The sequence below is a fragment of the Diceros bicornis genome, chromosome 22 (assembly GCF_020826845.1).
Source record: "Diceros bicornis minor isolate mBicDic1 chromosome 22, mDicBic1.mat.cur, whole genome shotgun sequence".
Classification (NCBI taxonomy): domain Eukaryota; kingdom Metazoa; phylum Chordata; class Mammalia; order Perissodactyla; family Rhinocerotidae; genus Diceros; species Diceros bicornis.
The window spans coordinates 59,412,111-59,425,544 of record NC_080761.1 but is presented as its reverse complement, the minus strand read 5'-3'; the positions used below and the strand labels follow the sequence as shown (position 1 = coordinate 59,425,544).

At 37.4% G+C, this 13,434-nt stretch overlaps 1 protein-coding gene across 2 annotated transcripts in view; it reads right to left on the bottom strand.

Moving 5' to 3' along the window:
* IARS1 (isoleucyl-tRNA synthetase 1) overlaps nt 1-13,434 on the bottom strand; it is an 86,092-nt gene that overhangs the window by 16,265 nt on the left and 56,393 nt on the right. For both annotated transcript variants that reach the window (XM_058566100.1, XM_058566101.1), the window contains exons 30-31: nt 12,476-12,581; nt 4,539-4,664 (exon numbers count right to left, since the gene is read on the bottom strand). In XM_058566100.1, the coding sequence (XP_058422083.1) occupies nt 4,539-4,664; nt 12,476-12,581 (232 nt within the window). The remainder of the gene's footprint in view (nt 1-4,538; nt 4,665-12,475; nt 12,582-13,434) is intronic.

Here is a 13,434-nt window from a genome sequence, read left to right as displayed (position 1 = left end):
TGTACATAAAACAACTATTAACAAATCTAAAAGGAGAAATCAACAACAACACAATAATAGTAGGGGATCTTAACACCCCACTTACAGCAATGGATAGATCATCCAGACAAAAAGTTAATAAAGAAATATTAGACTTAAATGAAAAACTGGACGAGATGGACCTAGTAGACATATACAGAGCACTCCACCCAAAAACAGCTGACTACACATTCTTCTCAAGCGCGCATGGAACATTCTCTAGGATAGACCATATGTTGGGAAACAAAGCAAGCCTCAATAAATTTAAGAAGATTGAAATCATAACAAGCATCTTTTCAGACCATAAGGCTATGAAACTGGAAATGAACCAGGAAAAAAAAACTGGGAAAGTGACAAAAATGTGGAGATTAAACAACATGCTACTGAACAACCAATGGATCATTGATGAAATTAAAGGAGAAATCAAAAACTATCTGGAAACAAACGAAAATGATAACATGCCATGTCAAACCATATGGGACGCAGCAAAAGCGGTCCTGAGAGGGAAACTCATAGCGATACAAGCCCACCTTAACAAACAAGAAAAAGCCCTAATAGGCAACCTTAAATTACACCTAACAGAACTAGAAAAAGAAGAACAAACAAAGCCCAAAGCCAGCAGAAGGAGAGAAATAATAAAAATCAGAGCAGAAATAAATGATATTGAGACCAAAAAAACAGTAGAAAGGATTAATGAAACAAAGAGTTGGTTCTTCGAGAAGATAAACAAAATAGACAAACCCTTAGCCAGGCTAACTAAGAAAAAAAGAGAAAAGGCTCAAGTAAATAAAATTAGAAATGAAAGAGGAGAAATTACAACGGATACCATGGAAATACAGAGGATTATAAGAGAATACTATGAGAAATTATATGCCAACAAATTGGACAATCTAGAAGAAATGGATAAATTCTTAGACTTATACAACCTCCCAAAATTGAACCAAGAAGAAATGGAGAATCTGAATAGACCAATCACAAGTAAAGAGATTGAAATAGTAATCAAAAACCTCCCAAAAAATAAAAGTCCAGGACCAGATGGCTTCTCCAGTGAATTTTACCAAACATTCAAAGAAGATTTAATACCCATCCTCCTCAAACTATTCCAAAAAATAGAGGAAGATGGAACACTTCCTGAATCATTCTATGAGGCCAACATCACCCTGATACCAAAACCAGACAAAGACAATACAAAGAAAGAAAATTACAGGCCAATATCGCTGATGAACATTGATGCAAAAATCCTCAACAAAATATTGGCAAACCGAATACAACAATATATTAAAAAGATCATACACCATGATCAAGTGGGATTTATACCAGAGACGCAGGGATGGTTCAACATCCGCAAATCAATCAACGTGATACATCACATCAACAAAACAAAGAATAAAAACCACATGATCGCCTCAATAGACGCAGAGAAGGCATTTGACAAGATACAACATCCATTTATGATAAAAACTCTCAATAAAATGGGAATAGAAGGAAAGTACCTCAACATAATAAAGGCCATATATGACAAACCCACAGCTAACATCATACTCAACGGGGAAAGACTGAAAGCCATTCCTCTGAGAACAGGAACGAGGCAGGGCTGCCCACTCTCACCACTCCTGTTCAACATAGTACTGGAGGTTTTGGCCAGAGCAATTAGGCAAGAAAAAGGAATAAAAGGAATCCAAATAGGTAACGAAGAAGTGAAACTCTCACTATTTGCAGATGACATGATTGTATATATAGAAAACCCTAAAGAATCTGTTGGAAAACTGTTAGAAACAATCAACAACTACAGCAAAGTTGCAGGGTACAAAATCAATCTACAAAAATCAGTTGCATTTCTATATGCTAATAATGAACTAACAGAAAGAGAGCTCAAAAAGATAATACCATTTACAATTGCATCAAAAAGAATAAAATACCTAGGAATAAATCTTACCAAGGAGGTGAAGGACCTATACAATGAGAACTACAAGACATTATTGAGGGAAATCTACGATGACATAAAGAAATGGAAAGATATCCCATGCACGTGGATTGGAAGAATAAACATAGTTAAAATGTCTATATTACCTAAAGCAATCTACAGATTCAATGCAATCCCAATCAGAATCCCAATGACATTCTTCACAGAAATAGAAAAAAGAATACTAAAATTTATATGGGGCAACAAAAGACCCCGAATAGCTAAAGAAATCCTAAAGAAAAAGAACAAAGCAGGAGGCATCACAATTCCTGACTTCAAAACATACTACAAAGCAATAGTAATCAAAACAGCATGGTACTGGTACAAAAACAGACACACAGATCAATGGAACAGAATTGAAAGCCCAGAAATAAAACCACACATATACGGACAGCTAATTTTCGACAAAGGTGCTAAGGACATGCAATGGAGAAAGGAAAGTCTCTTCAATAAATGGTGTTGGGAAAACTGGACAGCCACATGCAAAAGAATGAAAGTGGACCGTGTGCTATCGCCATTCACAAAAATTAACTCAAAATGGATCAAAGACCTGAAGGTGAGACCTGAAACTATAAAACTCATAGAAGAAAATATAGGCAACACACTATTTGACATTGGGTTTAAAGGAATCTTTTCGGATGACATGCCTACCCAGACTAGGGAAACTAAAGAAAAAATAAACAAGTGGGACTTTATCAGACTAAAGAGCTTTTATAAGACAAATGAAATCAGAATCAAGATGAACAAACAACCAACCAGCTGGGAGAGAATATTTGCAAAACATACATCTGACAAGGGGTTGATCTCCATAATATATAAAGAACTCACACAATTGAACAACAAAAAAACAAACAACCCGATCAAAAAATGGGCAGAGGAAATGAACAGACACTTCTCCAAGGAAGATATACAGATGGCCAATAGGCACATGAAAAGATGCTCAACATCACTAATCATCAGGGAAATGCAAATCAAAACAACACTAAGATACCACCTCACGCCCGTTAGAATGGCTATAATCACCAAGACAAAAAACAACAAATGTTGGAGAGGATGTGGAGAAACAGGAACCCTCATACACAGCTGGTGGGAATGCAAATTGGTGCAGCCTCTATGGAAAACGGTATGGAGATTCCTCAAAGAATTAAAAATAGAGATGCCCTATGATCCAGCCATCCCACTACTGGGAATCTATCCAACGCACCTGAAATCAACAATCCAAAGAGGCTTATGCACCCCTATGTTCATTGCAGCATTATTCACCATAGCCAAGAAGTGGAAGCAACCTAAGTGTCCCTCGACTGACGATTGGATTAAGAAAATGTGGTATATATATACAATGGAATACTACTCAGCCATAAAAAAAGACAAAATCGTCCCATTTGCAACAACATGGATGGGCCTGGAGCGTATTATGTTAAGTGAAATAAGCCAGAAAGAGAAAGACAAACACTGTATGATCTCACTCATATGTGGAATATAAACCAACACATGGACAGAGAAAACTGGACAGTGGTTATCCGGGAAGTGGGGGTGGGGGGTGGGCACAAGGGGTGAAGGGAGTCATATATGGGGTGATGGACAAACAAAAATGTACAACCCAAAATTTCACAATGTTAGAAACCATTAAAATATCAATAAAAAAAAAAAAAAGTTTCTGAAAATGAGCATTCAGATTCGTAAAGTGAATGTATTAGTTTCCTATGGCTGCTGTAAGAATCACAAACTGGGGGGCTTAAAACAACAGCAATTTATTGTCTCACAGTTCTGGAGGTGAGAAGTCCGAAATCAAGGTGTTAGTAGGGTCAGGCTCCCTCTGAAATCTGTAGGGGAATCCTTCCTTTCCTCTTGCTATCTTCTGGAGGCTCCCAGCAATCTTTGGTGTTTCTTGGCTTGCAGCTGTGTAATTCCAATCTCTGTCTTTGTCATCACATAGTGTCCTCCCTGTGTGTCTGTGTCTTCACACGGCTCTCTTCTTGTAAGGACACCAGTCATATTGGACTAGGGCCCACTCTACTCCAGTATGACATCATCTTAACTAATTACAACTACAACGACCCTATTTCCAAACAAGATCACATTTGGTGTTACTACGTAAGGACTGCATTCAATATCTTTTTTTTTTTTTTTTACTGGGGTTGGGAGTGGGGAGTGGGGGTCACAATTCAACCCATGACAATGGGAAAGAATGTACTTATAATTCTTTAAAATTTTATTTAGGCTTGTCTTACTGAGAATCCGGATTTAACAAGATGCAGGAGCTATGTTTAATAAAATTAAAACTCACCAGGGAAGTCTCTGAAGCCAAGAATGCATCACATGGCTAACAGGCGAGAGGGCAGGATTGGAACCGTCATCTCCTAGTAAGCCCAGTGCCATATCACACAGTTAAGCAGGCACCAGAGACACTGCAGGCAGGCACTACTGAGAGCCCCGGTCCTGACTCAGAGAGTCAGGAAAAGGGCAAAGGCTACGTAGAATAACTGATATCAAATGAACACCTCCACCGATCCACCTCGTGTCAAAGCACATAGATACCTTTTGACTTTCCACATACCTGTTTCACCATGGAAGACAGCCATCTCTGTATTTTTAACACCAAAAATGCTAGTAACAACACTCTTCAGCTTTAAAAGGTCCAACCTATTATCGCCTTTTGGATTTTCCAGAAGCAATACTCCACCTAAAAAGCCACAAATACAAGTAAAACTGAAGAAAACAAATTAAATTTAAATGAAAAGTCAAAGGAGACATGGGGGCTCAAGCTCTCATTCCCTTAAGTATATACTATATACACTCAGTATGTGCTTTGGCAATCTTTGGTAGACATGTTCCAGGGATGGAACTCCATCAGGCAATCTGTACTCATCTTTTTCTAGATTCAAACTTCTATCTTTATGACCTGCATTCTTCATTTTGTTCCATTTATAAATCCCTAGGGCTCAGAGTGGTAAAAAATACTATCTGATTTAAAAATAATAGCCTCAAGTGGCCCTTGATGTTGATTTATCCTATACTTGAGAATCAATTACAGATATTTACTTTATTGATTTACTTAAACATTTTATTTTGTGAAAACTAAAGAGTCATATGCAGTTGTAAGAAAAGCAAAGACACCATGGGCTCTTTACCAAGTTTGCCCCAATTTAACAACTTTTGAAACTGTACAGTATCATGACCAGGATACTGACACTGACAGTCAAGACACAGAATGGTTCCATCACCACAAGAACCCCTCCTGCTGCTCCTTAAAATCTACACCTCTTTCCCTCCTCTCTCTACTCCCTAATAACCTCTGGCAAACAATCTATTTTCCATTTCTATAATTTTGTCATTTCAAGAATGTTATATAAACGGAATCATATAGTATATAACCTTTGGGATTGACTTTTTTCACTCAGCATAAATCTTTGAAGATTCACCCAAGTTGCTGCATTAATCAATAGTTTATTCCTTTTTATTGCTGAGTTGTGTTCCATGGTGTGGATGGACCCCAGTTCGTTCAACCACCACCTGTGAAGAACACCTGGGTTGTTTCCAGTTTTTGGCTATTACGAATATAGCTACTATAAACATTTGAGTAGAGGTGTTTTGGTGAACATAAACTCTCACGTCTCTGGAATAAATACCCAGAAGTGCAATTACTGGATCATTGTGGAAAGTGCATGTTTAGTTTTTTAAGAAACTGCCACATGTTTTTCAGAGTGGCTGTACCATCTTATATTTCTACCAGCTATATATGAGAGATCCAGTTTCTCTACATACCTGCAATTGGTATTGTCACTAGTTTTTATTTTAGCCATTTTAATAGGTGTGTAGTGATATCTCATTGTGATTTTAATTTGTATTTCCCTAACAACTAATGATGTTGCACATTTTCATGTGCTTATCTGTCATCTGTATATTCTCTTTGGTAAACATGTACTCATATCTTTCCCCATTTTCTAACTGAACTTTTTTTAACTGCCAAGTTTTGAGAGTTCTTTATATATTCTAGATACATCCTTTGCTGGATATGTGGTTTGCAAAGATCTTCTTCCAGTCTGTAGCTTGTTTCTTCATCCTTTTCAAAGGATCTTTTGCAAAGCAGAATTTTTAATTTTGATGCAATTCAGTTTATCAGTTTTTCCTTTTATGGCTTGGGCTTTTGGTATCAAGTCTTAAAAACTCTTTGCCTACTCCTGAATCCTAAAGATTTTCTGTTTTTTTCCTAAATATTTTATAGTTTTACATCTAAGTCTGTGATGTATTTTGAGTTAATTTTTATATAAAGTACGAGACTTAAGCCTAGGACTTTTTTTGCATATGGATATCTAATTGCTTTAGCACCATATAAAGAAGACTCCTCAGTTGAACTGCTTTTGCTCCTTTCAAAAAAAGCATTTGGCCACATTTAGTGGGTCTATTTCTGGGTTCTCTGTCTGTGACACTAATCTATGTATCTATTCTGTGCTCACGCCACACAAGTCTTTTTTTTTTTTTTTTAAAGATTTTATTATTTTTCCCCCCCAAAGCCCCAGTAGATAGTTGTATGTCACAGCTGCACATCCTTCCAGTTGATGTATGTGGGACGCGGCCCCAGCATGGCCGGCAAAGCGGTACGTCGGTGCACGCCCGGGATCCGAACCCGGGCCACCAGCAGCAGAGCACGCGCACCTAACCACTAAGCCACGGGGCCGGCCCACACACAAGTCTTGAAACTGGGCAGAGTGATTTCTCCCACTATATTCTTATTTTTCTAAATTACTTTAGCTATTTGATTTCCTTTCTCTTTCCAGATAAATTTTAGAGTAATTTTGTCTATATCTACAAAAAACATATTGCTGAGATTTAATAGGAATTGAGTTAAACCTGTATATTAATTAGGGGAGAATTGACATGTTTACTATATTAAATCTTCCAATCCATGAACATGGCATGCCTCTCCGTTTATTTAGTTCTTTGATTTTTTCATCAGTATTTTATAGTTTTTGGCATAAAAGTCCTGTACATGGTTTTTTAGATTTACACCTGTGTCCTTTTTTTGAGCAATTGAAAATGACACTACATTTTAAATTTCATTCTCCATGTGTTCATTGCTAGTATACAAAAATCACATTGATTTCTGTATGTTTATCTTATACACTGTGTATTTGATCAAAGTTTTTCTTTTGCTTTTTATAAGTAATATGATTTTATTCAATTACTTTGAAGACAAAACCCTTCAATTAATAGTTGAACCCAAAAGGTATATAAAACTGGCCAAAAATACTTTAAAGTAATAAATTTAAGATCATTTGTAGTTTTTTCCTCATGAGTAGTGTCAGCCAGACAGTAAATTACAAACCATATCAAATCATGTTAAGGTAGGTGATTAATCTGTGCTTCCACCTCTAACTATTCCTGTGAAAATAACCTTGTTGGACCCAGGAGCTCTTCTTCCTAGTTATTTGGCCAATTGGCCCAGAAAGGGGCAGTACTGGAGTCAGCAGATGGAGGAGCTAGGCCCCATCTCTCTTGTCACTGCTCATTCTGCTGGCCCTATAACTGAAGCTGACGTAGAACCCTGGCCTTTCTGACATCGCTGAGACACATCCACTGCCCATCTGACTGACTCATTCCACAGGGTCACCTCTCTCTCTCTACCTGAGACAGCCAGGATGTCAGCAGTGACACACCAGCTTACATGCCACACATCACTGAACCTGTGCAGCAGTTTAGGGGACCACGTTTCACCTGAGGCATCATCACAGGTCCAAACGAACACACGACCATCCTGGAACAGCTGGTGACAATGCTGGTGGCAAACCCATGGAGAGGTCTCAGGACCCTCTGTAGATTCCTTGGGATTTTCTATGTAGACAATCATGTCATCTCCCAATAGGGACAGTTTTATTTCTTCCCTCCTGATCTGTATGCTTTTATTTTCTTTTCTTGCCTTATTCTACTGGCAAGAACTTCGAGTACAATGCTGAGTAAAAGTAGTGAGGGCAGGCATCCTTGCCTTGGTCCTTATGTGAGGCAGAAAACATTCAATCTCTTCCCATTAAGTATAATGTTAGCTGTAGGGTTTTTGTAGATGCTCATTATCAAGTTTATAAATTTCCTCTTCCTATTTTTCTGAAAGTTTTTATCAGGCATGGGTGTTGAATTTTGTCAAATGCTTTTTCTGTAACAACTGGTATAATCATGTAATCTTTTAGCCTGTTAATATGGTAGATTACACTGATTGGTTTTGAATATTGAACCAGCCTTGCATCCTTGGAATAAACCCCACTTGTCATGAAATGTAATTATTTGTATATATAGCTATATTCTATTTCATGATATTTTGGTAAGAATTTTACATTTATAATAACGAGTGATACTGGTCTGTAGTTTTCTTTTTTGGTTTTGGTGTCAATAATACCTCAGTAAAGTGTGTTGGAAGTGTTTCTTCCTCTTCTATTTTCTGGAGGAATCTGTAGGGTGTTAATTTTTTTTAATTCTGGTTGAATTCTCTAGCAAAACCATTTGGGTCTGGAGATTTCCTGAGAGTTTTTAAATTATGAATTCAATCTCCTTAATAGCTATAGGGCTACTGAAATGATCTATTTCATATTGAGTGAGTTGGGGTAGTCTGTGCTTTTTGAGAAATTGGTTCATTTCATCCAAGTTGTCAAATTTACGTGTGGAGAGTTGTTCATAGTATCTGCTTATCTTTTTGATTTCTGCTGTCTGTAATGATATCTTGTTTCATTCCTGATATTGGTATTTAGTGTCTTCTTTTGTTCTGTATCAGTCTCACTAGAGGTTTATTGATTTTATTAATTTTTTCCAAGAACTACATTTTTCTTTTTTTCTCTTTTTTTGTGAGGAGGATCGGCCGTGAGCTAACATCTGCCAATCCTCCTCTTTTTGCTGAGGAAGACTGGTCCTGGGCTAACATACGTGCCCATCTTCCTCTACGTTACATGGGACGCTGCCACAGCATGGCTCTACAAGCAGTGCACGAGTGCGCGCCCGGGATCCAAACCGGCGAATCCTGGGCCGCCGCAGCAGAGTACACGCACTTAACCATTTGTGCCACTGGGCCGGCCCCCAAAGAACTACATTTTTGTTTCATTCATCTTCTCTATTGTTTTTCTGTTTTCAATTGCATTGATTTCTGCTCTTATTTTTATTTTTCTTCTGTTTACTTTGGGTTCATTTTGTTTTTTTTTTAGTTTCTTGAGATTGGACCTTAGAGTATTGATTTCAAACTTCTCTTCTAATGTTATTGTTTAGAGATATAAATTAGCTGCATTCCACATATTTTGATATGTTGTATTTTCTTTTCACTTAGTTTTATGTATTATTTTTCCTTGACATTTTTTCCCTGACCATGGATTATTTAGAAGTATGTTGTTTACTTTTCAAGTGTGTGGAGATTTTGCTTCTATCTGTTAACTGATTTATAGTTTGATACCATTGTGGTCAGAGAACATACTATATATGATTTCAACTCTTAAATTTATTGAGGTTTGTTTTATGGCCCAGGCTGTAATCTATCTTGGTAAATGTTCTGCAGGAGCTTGAACAGACTTGTGTATTCTCCTGCTGTTGGGCAGGGTGTTCCATAAATGTTGATTAGATTCTGATTTTCTGTCTAGCTGTTCTATTAATTGTTCAAAGAGGTATATTCAATTCTCAAACTATAATTACAGATTTTCTAATTCTCCTTTAAGGTCCATCAGTTTTTATGTTTTTTGCAGCTCTGTTGTTATGTATGTACACATTTGATTATTATGTCTTCCTTGTGCATTGACATTTGCATCATTATTTAATGTCATTGATAATTTTCTTTGCCATGAAGTCTACTTTATTGACACGAACATAGGCGTTCCTGCTTTTTTTGATTAATGTTTGCATGGTGTATCTTTTTCTATTCTTTTACTTTCAAGCTACCTAGATCATTATATTTGAAGACTTTCTTATATAACATATAGCTGGATAATGTGTTTTTATCACTCTGTCAATCTCTATTAATTCGTGTATTTAGACCATTTATATTTAGTGTAATTATTGATGTTAAGCTTAAGTCTTCCATTTTATTTTCTGCTATTTGTTGTTTTCTTTTTCTAAGCTTCCTGTGGGTTACTTGAACACATCTTAGGATTCCATTTTTATCTGTCTAGTGTTTTTGTATGTATTGCTTGGTATAGACTTTTCTCGTGGTTGCACTAGGTGGTACATTATATATACATAACTACTAGACTACTGGTATTGACATTTTTCCAGTTTGACAGAAATGTAGAAACCTCACCTCCTTTTACATCCCTTGGTTCTTCCCCATTTATGTATTTATATATCTTAAATATTTCTTACATACACATTGGGATGTTTAGTTTTTGTTGCAACCACAAACATAATTTAGAAAATTCAAGGAAAGTCTGTTGAATTTACCTGTATTTTGAATCTTTCCATTGTTCTTTCTTCTGTACTAATGTCCCTAGACTCCCTCTTTTATCATTTTCGTTCTAAGAATTTCCTCTAGCTGTTCTTTTAGGTTAAGTCTTGCCAGCAACAAATTCTTTTAGTTTTCCTTCATTTGAGAATGTCTTGATTTTCCCTTCACTCTGAAAGATATTTTTGCTTGATAGAGAATTCTGGGTAGACAGTACTTATTTTTTAGCATTTGAGAAATGTCATCCTTTTACCTTCTGGCCTCCATGGTTTCTGATGAGAAATCTAGTATCATTCAAATTGTTCTTCTCCTATAAGCTAGGTGTTGCACATCTCTCTCACTGCTTTCAAGATTTTTCTTTGCCTTAAGTTTTCAGAAGTTTGTCTATGCTATGTCTTAATGCAGATTCTTTTGGGTTTATCTTGTATGGGATTCCCCTAGCTTCTTGAATCTGTAGGTTTTTGTGTTTTGTTAAATTTAGGAAGTTTTCAGCTATTATTTCTTTGAATACTTTTTCAGTCCTGTCCTTGCTTCTCTTTCTCTCAGAATTCAGTGACAAGAATATTAAACTTTTCTAATTATCCCACAGATCTTTAAGGCTCTGTTCATTTTTTTCATTTTTTTTTTTTAAACTGTTATGCAGAATGGATAATTTCTATTGTTCTACCTTCCGGTTCACGGATTCTTTCCTGTTTCTTCTATTCTGTCGTTGAGTCCATCCACTGAGTTTTTGTATTTCACTTATTGTATTTCTCAGTTCTAAAATTTTTATTTGATTTTTTATATCTTCTATTTCTTTGCTGAGGCTTTCTATTTTTCATTTGTTTCTACTGTGTTTGTAATTGGTCTGTGAAGCATTTTTATTCTGGCTGCTTTACATTTTTCAGATAATTTTAACATTACTGTCATTTTGGTGTTTATATGTATCGATTGTCTTTTCTCCTTCAGTTTAAGATCCTCCCAGTTCTTAGTATGATGAGTAATCTTTAAAACCTGGACTTGTTAAGTATTACGAGACTCTGGTTTTTATTTAAACCTTCTATTTTAGCTGACTTTGTTTGACATCACACTGGCAGGGGAAAGGGGACACTGCTTCCTTACTGCCTGGTGGGAGGAGAAGTCTGGGTTCCCTATTCAGCCTCCATTGACACTAAGGTTGTTGCTGCTGGGAAGTGGTGAGGAGGGAGTTCCCACTCTCCTCTAGGCCTCCACTGATACCTCCCTGGCTGTAAAGAGCAAGAGGGCCTCCTTACTGGCCCCCACGTGGCCTTCACTGACCTGTGGCAGGGTGGTGGGATATGTGGCCTCGTTACTGCTGAGCGGTGGTGACAGGGAGGGATGCCTTGTTACTGGCTTGTAGGGATGGGCGTCTAGGCTCTCCACATGGTCTACACTGACACTACTGGGCAGAGGGGTTCATTACTGCCTAGGTAGGATGAAAGTCCCAGCTCACGACTTAGTCTTCTCTGACACCAGCATGGTGGTGGGGGCTTGAGGCTCCTCAGCCTGGCAAAGGCCTAAGCACTCCACTGGGCCTTTGCTAGTGAGAGTGGTAGTGGGGCTACAGTTTCTTCTGTTGTGTTTGGCTGGAGCAGAGCAGTTATTGTCTACAAGTTTTCCGTCTTGCTAGGCTGCCCCTCTCCTGGTCCTTCGTCTAGAGAGAGAAGGATCTTGTTGGGGCAATTTTGCGCATGCTTGTTGGCATTTCCAGGTTGCTGGCTTCTTCAGCTCCAAGTCTGAGATACATGAGGCAAAAAGAAAATGCAGGTAACTCTCCACTATTTTGTTGCTTGGTCCTAAGGTCCCTAGCTGGTCTGTTTTCCCTCCACCTTTAAGAGTCTTCTTATAGCTGTTTTTATAAACCATCTTCAGGGTGTTCAGCTGTACTCTGTGGGAGGAATAGGGAAAACTACATCTAGTCCATCTTCCTAGAAGTGCAAGTCCAATCATTTACTTTCATGGATTCATTTTGACGACAATTCGAAAAAAAAAGTTATCCAGTTTTACCAATTCTCTTAGAATAGCCCTAAAGACATTCATAGGTTTAACTAAAACATAAAATACAAACCATGGAATTCATTTACTCTTACCTTGCTCACTGCCATTTGTACAAATCTTAAGATTGACATATGCACAAGCAGGGCCAGGTGTGGATGATCCTCTAGTGAGTGTAATTTCCAGGTCAGACCCCTTTAACTGAGCACATGGGAATATATGACTGAGTAACTGCAGCGTCTGACAGCAGTGTCACCAACTAACACAGAAGCTATTTCTTCTCAGTAAGAATAAGAGCTCTCTACAATTGTGATAGCATGTTCAATATCATTACTAAAAAAGTCAAGAGCTACAATTTTTTCCATTTTTTCCTTTTTACCTTGTTCTTTTAAAAATGTAAATCTTTTTCTGATTATATAAGCAACATATGTTCATTTTTTTAAAAAGTCAAACAGTTTAAAAATATGCAAAATAAAAAAGGAAACCATCTTGTAACTTGCCCCACTGAAAAGATAAACAGTCATATTCAGCCCCTGCCTGCCTGTCCTATTTGTCCCCTATAAAGTAGGAACAAGGAACAAATGACTGAAAAAAGGACTAACTGACGCAGAAAAGAATTGATTCCCCTGTTATAAATGACCTACTTCTGAACTATGGGCCAATATCTTCCATGTCTTGGTATCAGATTTTCATAGTTACATCTAAAATGCGCCAACAGGAAGTGAAATTGTAACTTTATGTTAACTCACTACCATAAAAGTTAACTGCTTTTCAAGTCAATTGCTGTTTACTTTTAACAATAATTCCCAGAATCCACAATACTGACTTTCCTAGTTTTAGATAAAACAGGCCCATATAGCCATCTGATCTCCTGACAATTCTTATGTACCTCCTGGCTACCTTCCCCAAGAGAACTGCCGTGAGAACAGCTCTACCTTCCCTCTCTCTCTCTTCTTCTGGACATCCTTTCTCCGACCTTACTCACTACCATCCAGAGCAATACTGCAGGACTGAGTACTATACCAATTGCTACCGGGGGACAGAATATCAAGAC